Source organism: Pseudorasbora parva, chromosome 11, assembly GCF_024679245.1.
Source record: "Pseudorasbora parva isolate DD20220531a chromosome 11, ASM2467924v1, whole genome shotgun sequence".
NCBI lineage: Eukaryota > Metazoa > Chordata > Actinopteri > Cypriniformes > Gobionidae > Pseudorasbora > Pseudorasbora parva.
In genome coordinates, this window is record NC_090182.1 from 43,475,955 (window position 1) to 43,495,611 (window position 19,657).

A 19,657-nucleotide genomic window follows, 5' to 3' on the forward strand; every position below is an offset into this window, starting at 1 on the left:
ATTATGTTAAATTTTTTTATTTTTTTATGGCAGACTCACATCTGCTGTGACTCAGTGGAGGGACTTTGACTTGAGCAGTCTATTTGTAATATGATGTCATGTAATTAGTCCAAACTTGAGTCCTACGTGTTTTCTTTTCAGTGTAAGAGCCGTGTCAAATATCTCAGACCCCAGACTGAGCTCGGACTGAAAACATGCTTTTCCGTGAGAACAATTGCATCATATCAAGTTAAAGTGAAGTCCTCCTCAATCTACTTGATATGTAATAAACAATTGATTTTATAATTGTAATATTCATAAATATAAATAATATTGTAACAATTGATTACTTTCTCTGCTTAGAGGAAAAATCAGAAATATGAGCCAGCCAAATAATTTTTGCTGCAATCTCCGTTTTATTTATTATATACAGAGACATTTAAAGACCTCTGTTCATATTCAGACACAGTTTAAGATATTTTATGTTTAGTCAGCGAGATTTTCAGTACCTTCAATGAAAGTGTAGGGCCCTATAAAATCCGTTTTATTTTTTCCCAAATTCCGTTTTTTCCATTTTAATTTTTGGGAATTCAGGTTTTTTACCCTTTACTGTTATTTTAGTTGTAAAAAGAGTGTGCTATTAATGTTAATATAATAGAACATAAAACTTAAATAGGAATGACCTTAAATTTATTGAGGTAACAAACATCACATTTTCCTTTTAGGACAAATACTGCATGATGCAACGTAACACTGCACTTCAAGTACTTCAAGTCACAACAAAATATCAATTGTTATGAGCTACTGAAAGTGTTCCATTAGCTTTTTTGTCAAGCTAAAAAATAGGACTAAAAATAATTCATAAGAATCATCTTTTCCAGTACTATTAAGTAAAACATTTTAAGCTGAAAATTAACATGAAAAATAACACATTTCACCATGAAATCCTGTAGTGAAGTGCTCTGTGTGTTTAAAAATCACCATTTGATATCCAGCGCTGTGGAAAATAAAAACAAAATACACAAAAACACTGCCAGAAGTTTTTGCCCAACTTCAAAGGCCCGTTTGAAAGAATAAAACTAGAGGCTTATCTTAACTTTAAGGTTACTTTTATTATCTAAACTATCCATATACAACATGTTATATACAGAGGGGAACACAGTCGCATTTTCTGCAGATACATGCTGCCTATCATAAATCAAAGAACGAGAATGACAGGCGTCGAGCAGACCACCGGATAAGCTGACAGAATGGATGATATTTGTCTGTATTTGCAATAAACGAGCCGCGGTTCAGCTGCACGCGACCAATGCTGCCTCTGTGTAAAAGCACAACCGGCGCGCGGCTCCCGCTCTCCATACGCATTGTTTCTGCACTGAAACTGGCGTTGGCATCGAGTTTCTTAACTTTTTCGTGATGAAAGCAGACCCGCAGAGACCAACTTTGCCATACTTTCATTGTTTTGAAGGGCGAGCTGAAAGGACGGGAGGGATTGTGTCGCCCAGACTTGCTTTCTCCGGTCTGCATTTTCCTCAGACATACTTTCTCCACCCACACAAAACAGAATTTCATTCCAAATATAGAGGTCGACCGATAGTGGATTTTACCGATACCGATAGCTAGGTAGGCCCACGCTTGCCGATAACCGATTAATCGACCGATAGTTTTTAAAAAGATACTAGATTAAAATAATAGTAATAATAAAAACAGTGCTGAACTTTGTTACACGAAATAAAAAAAAACAGTACTGAACTATGAAAATGATCTAAATTTCATATGTAAATATCAATATATTAAAATGACAAGTTCTAACAGAAAAAAAAATCTACAGAAAAAAACTAAAACATTAAAATATTACAAATAAATGTTTCTTTAGCTATAACCTAGAAACATGTAGTAAATGTCAGGTAACAGACTGCATGTCCCATTTGTTAACAAGGATTTATTAGCTTATTTAGCTAGCTTACATGAATGATATGCAATATACATTTTACACAGTGTAATAATAGTTGAGCAATACAATTGTATCTTAATCATTCATGTTAGCTCATAGTGAATAAAAAACGGTAAACAAATAAAACTAACAATGAATAATACTTCTACAGCATTTATTAACCTTACTTAATGTTACAAATTGAATATTGGATATAATGTATTATAATGGATCACTGTATTATATTATATATTATTTATTATATAAATCCAAAGTTAGCTTTTTTTTAGAACACGACAGTTTTCTTATCAAAATAACAATATGTATTGAAATCGAATGCGTTTTTGATGTGTTTATATTTCTGTCGGATGCATGGCCATACAGTTTAGTTTCTTACATCACCTAGTAAGGGGTTATATCGCTTTAACTGCTTGAGGTAAATGTTACTGCTAATGTTAGTGTCCTCTCAGCCTCAACGACAAAGTGAAGTACATACATACTGCTGTTCTTTTGCTGCTAAAGCATCTAGTCACCAAAAAAAATTACCTCATAATGATTTGACAACATTTACTGAAGTACTCAGTACTTCTGTATTCACCGTTTCCCTTTCGCTGTTTTAAACGTGAGTCAGATGTGTGCGCGCAGCCTCACGTGTCCTCACGTGTTAATGTAAACAGTGATAGTTTTTTATTTGGCCTCTAGAGGCGTCTCTCGCGCTATATAATACCAGCAGACCCTTCTCAGAGCTCTCGTAGGCTGCTGTGTAAAGACAGCACCCTTCTCGGTCGCTCGCGCAACGGACGTAAACCGGAAAAACTGTATTGTTTTTTGCCGATAACCGATTGTTCCACCAATCAGCTATCGGTGCCGATTAATCGGCAAATCCGATGAATCGGTCGACCTCTATCCAAATATGTACAATTCCAGGAAAATCAGCGTTAACACTAGATTCCGCGTTAATATGCCAATTCCACGATTCTGTGATCGCGGAAATTATAGGGCCCTACACTATACTGTCCATGTCCAGAAAGGGAATAAAACATCCTCAAAGTAGTCCATATGTGACATCAGTTAGAATTAGATTCTCTTGAAGCATCGAAAATACATTTTGGTCCAAAAATAACAAAAACTACGACTTTATTCAGCATTGTCTTCTCTTCCGTGTTTGTTTTCTATCCTCAAATAAAGATTCAGACGGTTATGAGTCAGTGTATTGATTCATGATTCGGTTCACCAATGTCACGTGATTCTAATTAACCCACTGATGTCTCATATGGACTACTTTGATGATGTTTGTATTACCTTTCTGGAAAGGGACAGTATAGTGTGCATACACTTTCATCAAGGAACAGAAAAGCTCTCGAACTAAATATAAAATATCTTAAACTGTGTGTGAAGATGAACGGAGGTCTTACGGGTGTGGAACGACATTAGGTTGAGTCATTAATCACATCAATTTCATTTTTGGGTGAACTAACCCTTTAATGACAAAAAGGGAAGTTATGCAGCCCTGTGTATAAAAATAATAATTATACACAAAAAAAGGGACTGTTGGTAAAAAGTTTCTCCCAGTTCTCTCAAAGCCCATGCAGCACTGCAGCGAGAGCGGTTTGAACTTTCATGTTGTCTGGCACCTCACGTATTCCGCCCTACCTGTCTGTTGTTGTTCAATTGCTAGTGATATGAAAGGTCGGAAGGAAATTTGTCCTCAATTGCCGGGAAACCGTCCAAGAACGAAACCACGGACAATCTAAATCAACCTTCGTTTTCATTAATTCTCTGTGAAAATGGGCATCAACGTGTTCTGATTTCACAGCAACACTCATGAAGGACAAATATGCTGATTAAAGGCACAAAGTGCACTGTGTGAATTTTCCAAGATCAATGAACAATTGACCCTCACAGAAGCAGGCATTTGCATTTCTAAAAGTGCAGTGGTAAAGCGAAATCTCCTAATAAACCTTAATATGATCAGAATCTGTGAGTTTTTTCATTAACTAAACAAACTTTCAAATTCCCCAAAACGCTTGCAAGTTATAGTGTGGATATTGAACAACATTAGCACATGTGTTCTGATCACATGGTTTTAAAATCCTAAACTGCTTAGTTTGAAGTGATGTTTTATTAACACATTTCGGGAGAAGCATGTCAGATAATTAAACCTAATTAAACAGTATAAGCTAATCAACTTAATCAATGATAAGAGGTGTGTATATATAAACACCTCCTACTGTGGGTTCAGGCCAAAAAAATCAGAGCCCAGAGACAGCATGACAAATACGCATCATTTTTACTCTATTTAATTTGATGTAAGTGTGAACCCATCAATGTATAGTATAGAGCAGTGGTTCCCAAACCTGTCCTGAAGGTCCCCAGCACTGCACATTTTGCATGTTTCCCTCATCAGACACATCTGAACCAACTCATCAGCTCATTACTAGAGATGGCAAGACCTGAAGTGGGTGTCTGATGAGGGAGACATACAAAATGTGCAGGGCTGGGGGACCTCCAGGACAGGTTTGGGAACCTATAGAGAGCAGGGATACAGTGACAGACACATTTTCAACAGCCCTGGTTTCAGAAGTATTTTTCCCACAGGGATTAAAAAAAAAAATCTTTGTCTAAAAGTAAGAAACCATGAACCAAACCAGTTGAAAGGTGAATCACAACATTCCTGTATGTTAAAATGAACATCTTTGGCCCTATCATACACCCGGTGACGCACGTTTTTTTTGCTAGTGCAGCCTGACACAGTTTTTATTTTCACGTTCTGCGCCGCGATATTATTAATGCACTCACACCCAGCCACCATTTTCGCCCATGGGCGTGTTGAGTGAGGTGTGTTCAGGCGCAGCGCATTGCTATTTTAAGGAACTGAAATAGACTGCACCATTGACCAACAAAAGCCAGGTCTTATTTTTTGTGTTATTTAAAGGGCGAGTTAGTAATACGAACCTATAGACGACTACACAATGCACGTATACTCTGCTTATTACACAACAGGACACAAACATTTTTAAATATTAAAAACACACTGTAAAAAAACTCCGTAAAAATAGGGCACAATGTACTGTATAAATATGAAGGGAGGGAGGGCAGATTGAAATACTCTTGACATACAGTAAATCAGTATAGATTCTAAATTGTTTTTTTACAGGTGTTTTTTCTAGTATTTTGAATTGCACATTGCTTAGTTTTAAGGGTTATCAGAAATGTCCGTCAAATCACTGGATAATGTACTGGCAGAAAATGACCAGTACATTTTCCGTTTCAATTTTTTACAGTGTAAAAGGATTACAATGTAAAAGATTATTATTGTGTACATAAATATAGCAATGTCTACTAATCATAATTAATAGTCATTGCATCAGAATTACCTGTTTGCAGTAATGACCAATGAAATTAACCAGTCGTGGCAATACACACACGTATTTAAACTGACTCGTCAGGTTGAGGGTGTCTATATTCCTTCATGTAAAGAGCAAATCCTCCATGGAATGGGAGATGACACTCTTATTGGTTTATTGCACTTTATGCCCAAAACACACCCATGACTCATTCAGAGAATAGGGACAACCCTTTTAGACCATGCACCGGGCGCGCGGCCATTTTTCCCGCCATTAAACTAGCAAAAGTGGATTCGGACACAAACTAAGTGCACTTGTGACGTGCGCTTTAGACATGCACTCAGATCATTAAAATATGCCTCCAATGTGTATAAACTTTAATTTGAAGCCAGAAAGACAAATGATACAAGACCGTGTACTTAATGGCTTTAATGATAGAAAGAACTACAACTGCATTTAGCATTGCGAATGACATACTCAAATTAAAAAACAATAGAGAAATATACAACTTTTTAAATATATATATATATATATATATATATATATATATATATATATATATATATATATATATATATATATATATATATATATATATATATATGTATATATATATATAATGCAAACAAGATATTTTACATTTATTGCAAATATACATTTTGAGAGCGTAGGCAGACTCGATTGCTCTGATTGGTGAATATTTCTTTGCAGAATCATAGATCAGCAGATGTCCTGCTCTTAAACATATTTATTTCAAAAATGGCTTGAAATAATGTAAGCTTATGGTTTCAACAAAATCATATACTATCGATACAACCTCATAGCTCACAGTAGGTCTGTCTTTTAAGGTTTACAAATGAATGGTAAAAATGTATTTCCCTGTGGAGAAAACGAAGAAGATTTTTACTTCTGGAACCCAACTTTTGGCCTCTATTTTAGTCCTCATGCCGTGACTGTGAATGGTGGGACATGTAGTTGTCACATAAGCCTGTCACAGCATCTAAATGAGTCTTTCTGGCAAGCCATATTGTGATTCTTTATCTACAGTACACAAACAAATCTAAATTGAACTGTTACCATAAATGATGGCCCATTCCAAATCACATTCTTCCACTATGATTCTTTCATTGTCATGTTCCCAACTCAGAAAGCCAGGGAAATGTTCCTTCACCATGAAAACTTTGGAAAACATTGCACAATTTATTCAGACATGCTGCCCCAATAAATCAGCTAGCCCTGGCCTTTGCTTATCCTTTTTTAATATTTTTTTTGACCAATGTGACTGCTCTCCGAGACCAGACACCCCGCAGAATCATGAGAGAAATCAGCAGTGACCATGCTGAATGAATCGGCCATGGCTTGTGCAGCTTCAATAGTGACTCTGCATTCGATATTCTCCATAGGTCAGTGAGTATCCGACCTCATTCGGCTATAGCAAGCAGAATCATATAAAAAAAGCCACACACAAATGTACACGACCTTCAGCAATGGGAGGGAGGGCAGATTGAAATACCCTTGACATACAGTAAATCAGTATAGATTCTATACAATACATGTTATAATATAATAAATCTAAGTGTTTTAAAGGGTATAAATTTAGCCCATTCAAGGCTGTTGATCACATGATGTACATCAGCCTGGTTTCACTGAAGCGCCGCTGCTATTTGCTGAATTCCTCAGGCAAAGTATTTCAAGTGAATGACAAAATTCACAAGAGACAAAGAGCACACTTTTAGAAGTGCAAATACTAGGCTTACTTTCCATACATCCAAAACGTGATATCATTTCCCAAATTACATTTGCAGATGAACACTTTGCATCCCTGAATGAATACGGCATCTCAATGGATTTGAACTGCTTCGATCTCCTCCAATAGGCGAGCATTGGGAAATGCGTTTCCTGACTTTTATAAATCATCATTTATATTTTTTCCCATGCTGTTCTGCAGATTGACAGTAATTAAATGGGAAATCTGTTAATAACTTGCACCTGGGAATGGGTTGGGCTATGTGTCAAGCATGCCTTTTCTAAGGGCACATGTGACTCTTCCATCCTCAAGGACAAAAGAGTCTTTTGGGATGACTGTGAACGAGTGTGGATCTCCAAAGGATGACTGGCATGGACTCAAATGCGGATCATTTAGGGTTGTAAGCTTCGCATTTCTGGGTAATTTACAGGCATTTTCAATGCTGATTGTATTTTGGGGGCTGTCAGAAACCTGTACTCTTGATGAGTTGTTTGAAAACATGTCAAAGCTCCGATTTTCTCCCCATTCTGACACGTGTCAGACTCATTTGAGAAAGTAAATGGGAATATAGATTTGTTTATTGCAATAGACATGTTAGGTCATTTTTCTTGTCACACTGAGTAAAACGACTTTCCATACCCACAGTTACCGGTGTTAAACATAACACCCATTTAGAGATAAGTTGAATATGAGTCATATTAATAAATATGTTTTTTTTTTTCTGTTTCACTGCATTTCTGACAGTGCCAATGCATTTCTTTTGGAATCTGTATATTTTAAATTTCACTACAAACATCAATAGTACTTGTAGGCAAGCATCAATATTACTATTGCTCTTCCTTAAAGGGTTAGTTCACCCAAAAATGAAATTGATGTCATCAATGACTCACCCTAATGTTTTTCCACACCCGTAAGACCTTCGTTCATCATCGGAACACAGTTTAAGATATTTTATATTTTAGTCAGAGCATAATCAGTCAATGCACACTTTACTGTCCATGTCCAGAAAGCTTATAAAAACTAGGGATGCACCAAATCCAGGGTTCGGGTTCGGATTCGGCCGAATATTGGGCTTTTTGACTGGGTTCGGTTTCTGCCGATCCTTAGAATTTTTTTCCACTGAACCGAACCCGCTTGCACTACGCGATACTGGTCGAACATGATGGCGCGGTTGATTATGGCAACGTGTTTACTAGGTGGACCGTTCGAATACAGTAGGCTATGAGAGAGTGAAAATGGAACTTGTTAACAGAAAATGTGTTGTTTGGCAGTACACAAGAAGGCAGTTATATGTCGAGCTATATGTTCACAAGTCGAGCTATAAGTTCAATTTGCAATGCCGATTTGTCTCGTGGTGGCATGAAACCCTAAACAATAGCCACTGGATGTCCGGTTCGCGAACGAATCGTTCTTTTTAACCGGATCTTTTTAGTAATCCGGTCGAACCAGTTCACCAAATCGGACTGAATCGTTCTAAACGCGTTCGCGTCTCAAATCAGCGCTGATCCCACAGGTTCTGAAACGCCAAACTGCTGAAATCACGTGACATCTCGTGTCCCAAATCTTTGATCGATTCACTGATTCATTGACCGTTTGATTCTTTTTGGAGGCACATGGAGAAGAAGACAATGCTGAATAAAATCGTAGTTTTTTATATTTTTGGACCGAAATGTATTTTCGATGCTTCAAGAGACTCTAATCAACCAACTGATGTCACATATGGACTACTTTGATGATGTTTTTATTCCCTTTCTGGACATGGACAGTAAAGTGTGCATTGACTGCATTATGCTCTGGGACTAAAATATAAAATATCTTAAACTGTGTTCTGATGATGAACAGAGGTCTTATGGGTGTGGAACGACATTAGGGTGAGTCATTAATGAAATACATTTCATTTTTGGGTGAACTAACCCTTTAATCTGAAAAAATTCCTTAACTCTTTCCCCGCCAGCGTTTAAAAAAAAAAGTTGCCAGCCACCGCCAGGGTTTTTGACAATTTTCACAAAAATTGAATAGCCCATAGAATATTTTGTTTAATGAATATCTGAGCATGCAATATATCAAAATAAAGAGCTTACCCTCTTCTTTTAAACAAAAAAAAAACGTTTTATTCTAGCTTCATGAATTCTTTTTTTTTTATCAGCACCTGAATATGGGTAGGTTTCATAAAAAAAGCAAAATTTTGAACAAAAAGCTGAGAAAATCACATATTTGTGTAAGACTGTTTCCAGATCAGATTCAGAGCGACGATCAAACGCAGATGGAGGAGATCGAGTCCATCGACTCCTAATGCTTGCAGTCCTGTAGCTCGTCCTGGGTCCACATTTCATTCAGTAACATCAGGCAGTTTTGATTCATATGCTGTTTATTGACAATGATCACGTTATTTTTCATATGCATATGACTACATGCGAGCGTTCGTTTCACTGCGTCTTACTCGTGTGTGTTTTGATCAGGAGATTCAGTACTCTCATTCAGAAGATGCGCAATAGCGCCCCCTAGCGTCCGACAGTGAAAACACGGAAACACGGAAAATTCCGTTATTGGCCTGGAAGCGCTGTCTCACAAATAATGGAAATTTTCATGTTTGGCGGGGAAAGAGTTAAATGTCTGGTGTAAATAGACACTGTTCAGGGTGGCTCTGGCCATGTGTGCAGTAGCCTATAGATTTATGTACCACAGTAGATATGTTGGGTCAGAAAGCAGGGGCCTATTGCACAAAAGGCAAAGGGATTAAGACGGGATATCTTGGTGATCTTGTCATCTGTATGCAAAATTTAGTACACCGCTGTCATGTAAACGTACCCTGAAGGCACACTGACACCAAGAACAATAACGATAATGAAAGATAACTGTACATTAGCAGATAAATTAAACCAGGATCAAAAAGATATCCCGTTTTAATCCCTTATCCTAGTTTTTGTAAGAAAATGCTTCCCGGCCAAAAACAGAATTTTCCGGGTTTCCGTGTTTATTGCGCATCTTCTGAATGAGGGTACTGAATCTCCTGATCAAAACCCACGCGAGTAAGACACAATAAAACAAGCGATCGTATGTAATCATATGCATATGTAAAACAACATGATCATCAACATTAAAAATCATAAATCAAAACTGCCTGATGTTACTGAATGAAATGTGGACCCAGGATGAGCTAGAGGACTGTGAAGCATTAGGAGCGTTGATGGACTCGATCTACTCTATCTGTGTTTGATCGTCGCTCTGAATCTGATCTGGAAACAGTCCTTCACAAATATGTGATTTTCTCAGCTTTTTCTTCAAAATGTTGCTTTTTTTTTAAATGAAACGTCCCCATAGTTAAGTGTTGATGAAAAAAGAATGCATGAAGCTAGAATAAAAAGTTTTTTTGTTTGTTTAAAAGAAGAGGGTAAGCTCTTTCTTTTGATATATTGCATGCTCAGATATCCATTAAACAAAATATTCTATGGGCTATTACTTTTTTTGTGAAAATGCTCAAAAACCCTGGTGGTGGCTGGCAACTTTTTTTTTTTAAACGCTGGCAGGGAAAGAGTTAAGCACACCACTGTTTCCATTAAGTTCAAGTTTTTTTTTTTTGTTTTTTTTTTTTTGGTGGAAAATTCTTGTTTATTTTAAACAACATTTTTAAAGAATAATTCTATAAAGATTAACTTGAAGTGACAGCCACACAGACGTTCAGTGTGGATGAGCTTAAAGGGAGCACACTGAGCTTTATTGGAACAGCAAACCTTTTTTTAATTAATAAATATAAAAATTATACATTTAAAAGGACAGTTTTGCTAAATTAATAATCTAAGTCATGTAGCAAGTTAATTTTAATATGCAGCTATTATAGAAAATATCTATGAAATTAAACCTTTTCTCATGGATTTCACACCGAAGCTGTGGTTTTCATAGTAGTGCACTCTTTAAGCTCACCTTAAAATAATATGAAATCTTTAAAAATTACAGCAGTGTAAAACCACAGAACAACATTAAACTATACATTTATAATATAATGCATTTAAAAGTACAATGTGACGTAATATAGTAGTGTAGCACACAATTTTATACAGCTAGTAAGCTAACAATGTTATACTTATCGAAAATAAAGGCTTAAACATAGAAAAATATGCACATTTAAGGGGCTACTCTTTTGGTGAAAGTTTTCAGACAGCTTTCATTAGCCTGTGTATTTAAGTTCCTCTTGAGTTTTCTGTCATTGTCCGGTGTTGTTCATGTGTGCGTGTTACATACGCGGTTACGTTACCTTTGCGATTATGGATTATCCTCTTTACCTTGTTTAATAAAGTGAACTTTGATTTATATCTACCTTCGTCATCCTTGAACCTGACATTAAACAGTCATTACAACATTAATTTATTAATAATATCTCTGGTGCTTAATAAATCTTGCTCCCAGGACAATATTTACCATGTAAGTGGTCACAATTATGACCCGTGGGAAAAAAGAGAGCCCCATTTTTTTAAAAATAAGTATTGATTGTCAATACTTAATGTATTAAATATGTATTTATGAATAATGAAGTTAATGTATTAAAATAAATGCTAGTAAAATATATACAGTATATATAGAGAGAAGTAATACTGTTTGTAATATTCTGCTGGGAGAATTTGTCTTACAGGGCCATTTTTGACTCAGTTTCCCACCGGATAAGACCAAGAATAAACTACATACTTTCACTTACTTTATCATTTTTTATTTATTTATTTTTTTAGAAAAGGCATGTATTTTTTTTTTATTGGTGTCATTGCATGACACTGGGAACAATTTGAGATTAAATGGGTTCCTAGTACATAAAAGGATAGAACTGAACCATAGTGATACCATATATCAAAATATCATATCTCGTTACCAGATCTTTTATAATGAGCTAGAAAGAACCCACCTAGCGACTACCGCAAACACCCTGGCAACCACCCTTGCAATGTGGTGTGATTTTTTTCAGGGCCGAACCTCACACAAAAACACAAATCATTTCAATAGAGAGGCCTCCATTAATCAACAAGTTGTTTAAGACTATAAAGTGTTCGAGCAACATATCTTTTGATCAACTAAAGTAAATCATTCCTCCAGAAGCTGCATCAAAGGCTTGCTGTTTGCTGTTTGTTTCTGACCGTGTTATCATTATTACAGCTGGAAATCTCCAGGGTGAGGTGGACTATGTGCCTGGGTAGATTTATTGCAGCTGAGCAGATCCAGTAGATAATCCAAGAAAGCTAGCGCTCCCGTTTGAGCAGCGCTGGATTTCCCTGTCCCCTGAGTTCTCCCCCAGACTGCTCTGAGCCGCTGGAAAAGGGCCAGCTCACACCGAGGTGCCCGGTTTCTGCTCTTTCTGCCGCGGCTAACACAGAAATGTATGTAAGACACAAGAGACGTGCACCTTTAGTCACAGATCGTATATAAAGCAGGGCTACACTAAAAAATAAAAACGGAAAATGTTCTGGTAATTTTCTGGCAGTACATTATCCAGTAATTTTACGGGAATTCCTGTTAACCCTTAAAACTCATGCAATGTGCAATTCAAAATACAAGAAAAACACCTGTAAAAAACCAATACGGAAAATTATTACAGTACATTATGCCCTATTTTTACAGACTTTTTTTTTTTTTTACAATGTATTCTTATTTAACAAAATAAAATCGAATTGTATGAAATGAGGTTTTACCTGCTATTGCACACGAAAGGTTATAATTTGTCCATGACTGCATCTCATTAAAAGAGAGTCAGGTCGTCTACTCTATATCAAAGACCCGCAGCCCTGCTCATAGCAGCAGTTCACAGGTCAGTTCAATAGTAAAGATCACAACAGCTGGGTCTTTTGCAGGGTGAGCAGCAGAGATCAAAAGTGAGATCTCTAAAATAGCGCATCTGAACCTGCTATGAACATGTTCGAATAAAGGAAGAGCATCCTTCTGTCTGTGTCATTAAAGGGTTAGTTCACCCAAAAATGAAATGTATGTCATTAATGACTCACCCTAATGTCGTTCCACACCCATAAGACCTCCGTTCATCATCGGAACACAGTTTAAGATATTTTATATTTTAGTCCCAGAGCATATGCACTCTATGCACACTATACTGTCCATGTCCAGAAAGGGAATAAAAACATCATCAAAATAGTCCACATGTGACATCAGTGGGTCATTAGATTCTCTTGAAGCATCGAAAAACCATTTTGGTCCAAAAATAACAAAAACTACGACTTTATTCAGCATCAGTCTTCTCTTCTGCGTTTGTTTAAATCCTCAAATAAAGATTCAAACGGCCAGAAGAGTATAAAAACAAACGCAGAAGAGAAGACTGATGCTGAATAAAGTCGTAGTTTTTGTTATTTTTGGACCAAAATGTTTTTCCGATGCTTCAAGAGATTTTAATCAACCAAATGATGTCACATATGGACTACTTTGATGATGTTTTTATTCCCTTTCTGGACATGGACAGTGTGCATTGAGTGCATATGCTTTGGGACTAAATATAAAATATCTTAAACTGTGTCTGAAGATGAACTGAGGTCTTACGGGCGTGGAATGACATTAGGGTGAGTCATTAATGACATCAATTTCTTTTTTGGGTGAACTAACCCTTTAATGTGAACATTAATGGGATAGTTCACCCAAAAAAAAAAAAAAATTCTGTCATCATTTACTCGCCCTCATGTTGTTCCAAATCATGAGTTTCTTGCTTCTGCTGAACACAAAAGAAGATATTTGGAACAATGTTTGTAACCAAGCAGATAGAACAACTATTCACTACCATATAGTAGGGAAAAATAGGGGAAAATACTATGGTAGTGAATGGTTGCCCTATCTGCTTGGTTACAAACATTCTTCCAAATATCTTCTTTTGTGTTCAGCAGAAGCAAGAAACTCATACAGGTTTGGAACAACATGTGGGCGAGTAAATGATGACAATTTTCATTTTTGGGTGAACTATCCCTTTAAGTTGTCTCTTCTATGGGCACTTTGGGCTGCGTGGTCTCTTAGAAAATCCATTTAAAGAATAGAAAAACAGAAATATATTTATATGTTTTACAATAAAATCAACTCCTGGAAAATGAAAGTGTCCCTAAAACATCCATTAACATAGATTCCTGCATGCTGGGATTTACCTCTCACGCAGAGGACAGGCTCTAATGATAAAATAATGATCTTTAAATTTAATTCAGCAGTGGTACCATCACTCGTTCTAAATTCATGCCCGCTCTGATTAACGCCACCCCATGATGATAGTCTCAAACGCTACATCAAAGAGGAAAACCCTCTGCTGTCTTCTTCCTCAGCATAAACTGCAGTCACTTCCAAGACACTCTTCAAGCACAGTGGTGATCCAGAATGCCTTTCACAGTGACAAAGAGATAAGGAGCTCGGCCTTCCCAGTGGGCAACTGAAAGGAGGGAGATATTACCATGTGATGTGATTTGTTGTGATATAGAGCACACTGGTGGTATCAGCGATGTTTGTCGGTATGAATGAAAATGTTTGGAGAGGCATCTCATCCTCCACAATGAAGTGTGACACTGTGGGTGCAGTGATAATCACAAGCTCAGGCTGCAGTGTTGTGTTTCCTCAATGGGGGATTTGACACCTTTGTTATAGAACTCGAGACTCACCGAGGCTTGAAAAGCTGCCGGAGCTGACTCCAGAATATTTTGTTGCATGAATATATGAACATGCAAGATATCAAAAGAAAGAACCGAGCCTCTGATTTTAAACAAAACTAAATAGTTGTATCATTGCTTTATGCATTCTTTTTTTATCAACACTTGAATGTGGGTAAGTCTCATTAAAAAGCACCATTACAGGTAAAAAGCAGAGAAAATCCTGTTTTTGTCAAATACATCCAGACCGAATTCAGCACGATGATCAAAACATTGATGGAGTCCATCAACACCTCCAAAGCTTGCGCAGCTTGTCCTGGGTCGACATTTCATTCAGTAACATTAAGATTATGTTATGAATGAAGGTTTTGATTTATATGCTGTTTAATGTTGAGGATTGCGTTATTTTACATACAGTATGCACATTATTAGATGTGGTACTGCCTATTCTTCTTCTCATGTGTTTTGATCAGGAGATTCTCCACTATTTCAGAAAATGCGTAATAGCGACCCTACCATATAACAGTGAAAATACAGAAAGGAGCAATTTTCTGTCAATGGCAGGGAAGAGTTAATTTGCTGAAATTAAATTAAACACATTTTACAATAAGGTCCCATTAGTTAACATCAGTTAATTAACTAACAGGAGAAATACGTTTGCCACATTATTTATTCATCGTTGTTAACGTTAGTTAACAAAAATAACAGTTCATTTTTGGTTTATGCTCACTCAGGTCCATTAAATATCTATTAATATATAATATTTTCATTAGCTATGCTAAATGTGTGTGGTTGATTCAGATCCATGTTGTGTCTGAGTCACTCTAAATCAACAATCAATACAGTTAAACTAAGCATCATGTTGTAGTCTTGTGGAGTGATTTACTAAGCACAAGCTGGAGAGTTATGCAGTTGTGTCTAATCAGCAACAAATGGTTTATTGTTTGTATCTCTGTGAGTATATGCTTTTTAAGCATGAAAAGGTTAAAGTAAAATAAGCATTCCTTTCAACGGGGTACAGCTAACTGATAGGGTTAGCTGTAATGAAAGGGACAGATTTACTCACAGTTTGCATCAGCGCAAACCATCTGTTGACGTTAAAAAACTACTGTCAGGATTTACTAAAGACGCGCAGAGATAAATTAGCGCTGAAAAGGCATCGACAGGGTTATTTTCGCAGCTGACCTTATTGCATATGCATTTGTAGGAGTTTATGATCATGATTATGGCTTTAAAATCAAATAAAGAGTATTTAAGTAAATCCACAGGAGTGATTTACAATGGTTAACGCTTGTAAATTTACTGGTGTTGGCGGCATTATTTACCACCCAAGAAAAGCATGTCTTAAGGCAGACACTAACGGATAGCGTCGTTCATTATGGAAATGATCCGGCTGCGTCTGTGTGCTTTTATTTGTGTGTTGTCAGTAGATCACACAGAGAAATTTCCTCTCCCACCGGTGCTTTTTTGGAATCACACTCTCACACTAATTTGCCCTGTTTAGTAAATCTGGCCCTTAATTGATGATACTTGCTCAGGTGGTTGCTGGGTTTCTTATCTCTATAAGCTTTTAACGTTGTTCACTTTTAACATTCTATTGTTCACGAGAACACATAGTATGCGTTTTTAGTGCTAAGCCATGTGTGCAAAGTTGCCCAGCCACATATAACCTTAGGTCACTATTGTGTTAAGCTGGTCAGCAAAGTAGCCAGGGCACACGTAGCCTTATTATTATATTGTCTATTTCTCCCATTACCCTGTGCAACTGAGTAGGGTGAAAAGTTGCTTTACAAATGTGTAGCAATAGTCTTCATTTCAGCTGATGCACAACAGATTTATTGGCATTGGCTGTTCAACCTGTAAATTATCTGATTAAATAGTTGTGTTGAAGAGGGCTCAGCTCTTTTTTTCTTCGTGTCTCCTTCTTTGTTGTGGGGTTATTCATGCGTTACATGTGCAACAACAGCAGCATGTCATACATGCTCTAAGAAATGTCTGTGGATGTTTTGGCAGTAACAAGTCTCGGTACTTGCTCTGCAGCAGCATAGCAGCTCTTTTCCACCAAGACCAAACATAGCCATGCCATATCCATTACCATGTCAATCTCTATTACCATACCAATCTTCCGACAGTTGTCATGGCAAAACTATAATAATTACTGTTAAAGAATTTATCTTAGTTCAGGTTAACGTTTAACAGTAATAAGTGGAGCCTTATTGATTCAACAAGGTGCTGAAAGCATTCTTTAGAAATGTTGGCCCATATTGATAGGAGAGCATCTTGCAGTTGATGGAGATTTGTGGGATGCACATCCAGGGCACGAAGCTCCCGTTCCACAACATCCCAAAGATGCTCTATTGGGTTGAGATCTGGTGACTGTGGGGGCCATTTTAGTTCAGTGAACTCATTGTCATATTCAAGAAACCAATTTGAAATGATTCGAGCTTTGTGACATGGTGCATTATCCTGCTGGAAGTAGCCATCAGAGAATGGGTACATGGTGGTCATAAAGGGATGGACATGGTCAGAAACAATGCTCAGGTAGGCCGTGGCATTTAAACGATGCCCAATTGGCACTAAGGGGCCTAAAGTGAGCCAAGAAAACATCCCCCACACCATTACACCACCACCACCAGCCTGCACAGTGGTAACAAGGCATGATGGATCCATGTTCTCATTCTGTTTACGCCAAATTCTGGCTCTGCCTAGTCTGATCAGTCTCAATTTCTGTTGAGACATTCAGATGGTAACATTGTTCCAGTCTTCAACTGTCCAATTTTGGTGAGCTTGTGCAAATTGTCGCCTCTTTTTCCTATTTGTAGTGGAGATGAGTGGTACCCTATGGGGTCTTCTGCTGTTGTAGCCCATCCGCCTCAAGGTTGTGCGTGTTGTGGCTTCACAAATGCTTTGCTGCATACCTCGGTTGTAACGAGTGGTTATTTCAGTCAAAGTTGCTCTTCTATCAGCTTGAATCAGTCGGCCCATTCTCCTCTGACCTCTAGCATCAACAACATTTTCGCCCACAGGACTGCCGCATACTGGATGTTTTTCGCTTTTTACACCATTCTTTGTAAACCCTAGAAATGGTTGTGCGTGAAAATCCCAGTAACTGAGCAGATTGTGAAATACTCAGACCGGCCCGTCTGGCACCAACAACCATGCCATGTTTAAAATTGCTTAAATCACCTTTCTTTCCCATTCTGACATTCAGTTTGGAGTTCAGGAGATTGTCTTGACCAGGACCACACCCCTAAATGCATTGAAGCAACTGCAATGTGATTGGTTGATTAGATAATTGCATTAATGAGAAATTGAACAGATGTTCCTAATAATCCTTTAGGTGAGTGTATAAATGTATATGTATATATTTTGCTGGTCAAAATAAGCTGATAACAGTGACAAAATATTGCTTGTCAGAACACCTGTAGTCAGCACTTTGTACATAAACAGCACCATAACATCTCACTGACAGCAGCGAACCAGACAACAACACAAATATCACTGGATGCTGAGCTATGAAGAGCACACACTCAGGGCTATTTATAAGTGTCTGTTGTTGCATTGTTGTTTAGTGGCTTGAGACTCCTGTGATGTTACTGAATACTGAAGGTTTGTAAGTAGATACCGGAAGGGAGAAAGCTAATATCAACATAGCAAGACCATATTTCCTCTGTCCTGCTGAGCAAACAGCCCCACATCCTCGGGAGACCTTCAAGTCCCCTGATGCTGAAGTACTTTCCCCAGATGAATGCCTGTCTTTTCTGAGGGAACCAGTGCATTTACAGCAATGACATTTCAAAAAAGGAGGTCACTGAGGTGAGCTTATGGTAGTATGTCAATGTTGCAACAAGCAAGTGAATTCATGCAAAGGCCTCAGGCGGCGTTAAAACACTTTGATTGATTTATGCATGAACCAGGGCTATTTTAAGTCATCTTGGGGCTCAAGGTCGCTAAAATAGTTTAAGGAAAAAAGAGATAATGGCGGTTGTACTCTAACCTCTCATTGGTATCTACTTCTTCCAACTCAGGCATCTGGCCGATGGAACTCAGATTCATGTACCCGTAGATGCGGAGCGGCCCTGCGAAACGAGGAGAAACAAAGGTTACGTGATGGAGCGGTCAGGGCACGGCATCTATTTTAACTCACAACACATCCATTTATTTTATGTAGGCTGTTGTGATGATTTGCTGTTGTTTTTTTCTCTGTAAAAAAAAAAAAGAAGCTGCACAATGAAATTGGGTAAGCCTAAATTTAAAAGGAAGGAAAAACCAGTATATCAGTGGATGACGTGTGTTATCTATTAACCCCGGGAACAATGTGAGAGACCGGCTGTAATGTGGTGGGACAAATTTACAACTGTTGTTGAATGTCATGTGTCACAGAGGAGGGTAAAATGACATATGAGCTCAGCTCAGTTTTTTATGAACACAAGAAATGTACTAGTAAAGTTAGCCCTTCTTCAGAGGCTACAAGGCCCAGACCTTTTGACCAAAGTCATCATGACATATCCAGTTCTATAAGATAAGGATGTCAAAATTATTTGACAAAGAATGCACAAAAACAAACAAACAAATAGCAAAAATAATACAAATGATATCCACTATAGACATTTCCATGACCCTTCCAGGCCTTGAACAAAAGAACTGAAGAACTGCTATTATATGTATAGACCCTCAGTTTTTATTGGTTTAACTCATGTAAGCTCGTGTAGCAAACACTGCTGATTGCAGGGGCGTGGAGAACTCCACAAGTTAATAGTAACTCAAACAATAATGCCTTACATAATGGCCATATTTAAAATCAAGTTTCACTCTGCATGAACAAGTTAAATTACATCACCTACCATATTGTATTGCACTTTATGGTGACACATAATCCCTTTCAGATGAATGTAGCCTTTTTCCTATATTCCAACCTGGCATGAGGAACAATATCATCTCATTTAAAGAGAGAGTTCTGTCATCTATTCACCTTCATATTGTTCCAAACCTGACTTATGGCATATATGAATGTACATTGAGCCCTATGATTTCCATAATGCAGAAA

At 37.5% G+C, this 19,657-nt stretch overlaps 1 protein-coding gene across 2 annotated transcripts in view; it reads right to left on the bottom strand.

Moving 5' to 3' along the window:
* The window catches only part of htr4 (5-hydroxytryptamine receptor 4), a 149,801-nt gene that overhangs the window by 103,626 nt on the left and 26,518 nt on the right, over positions 1–19,657 (bottom strand). For both annotated transcript variants that reach the window (XM_067456678.1, XM_067456679.1), the window contains exon 2: positions 18,608–18,689. In XM_067456678.1, coding sequence (XP_067312779.1) covers positions 18,608–18,689 — 82 coding nt within the window. The remainder of the gene's footprint in view (positions 1–18,607; positions 18,690–19,657) is intronic.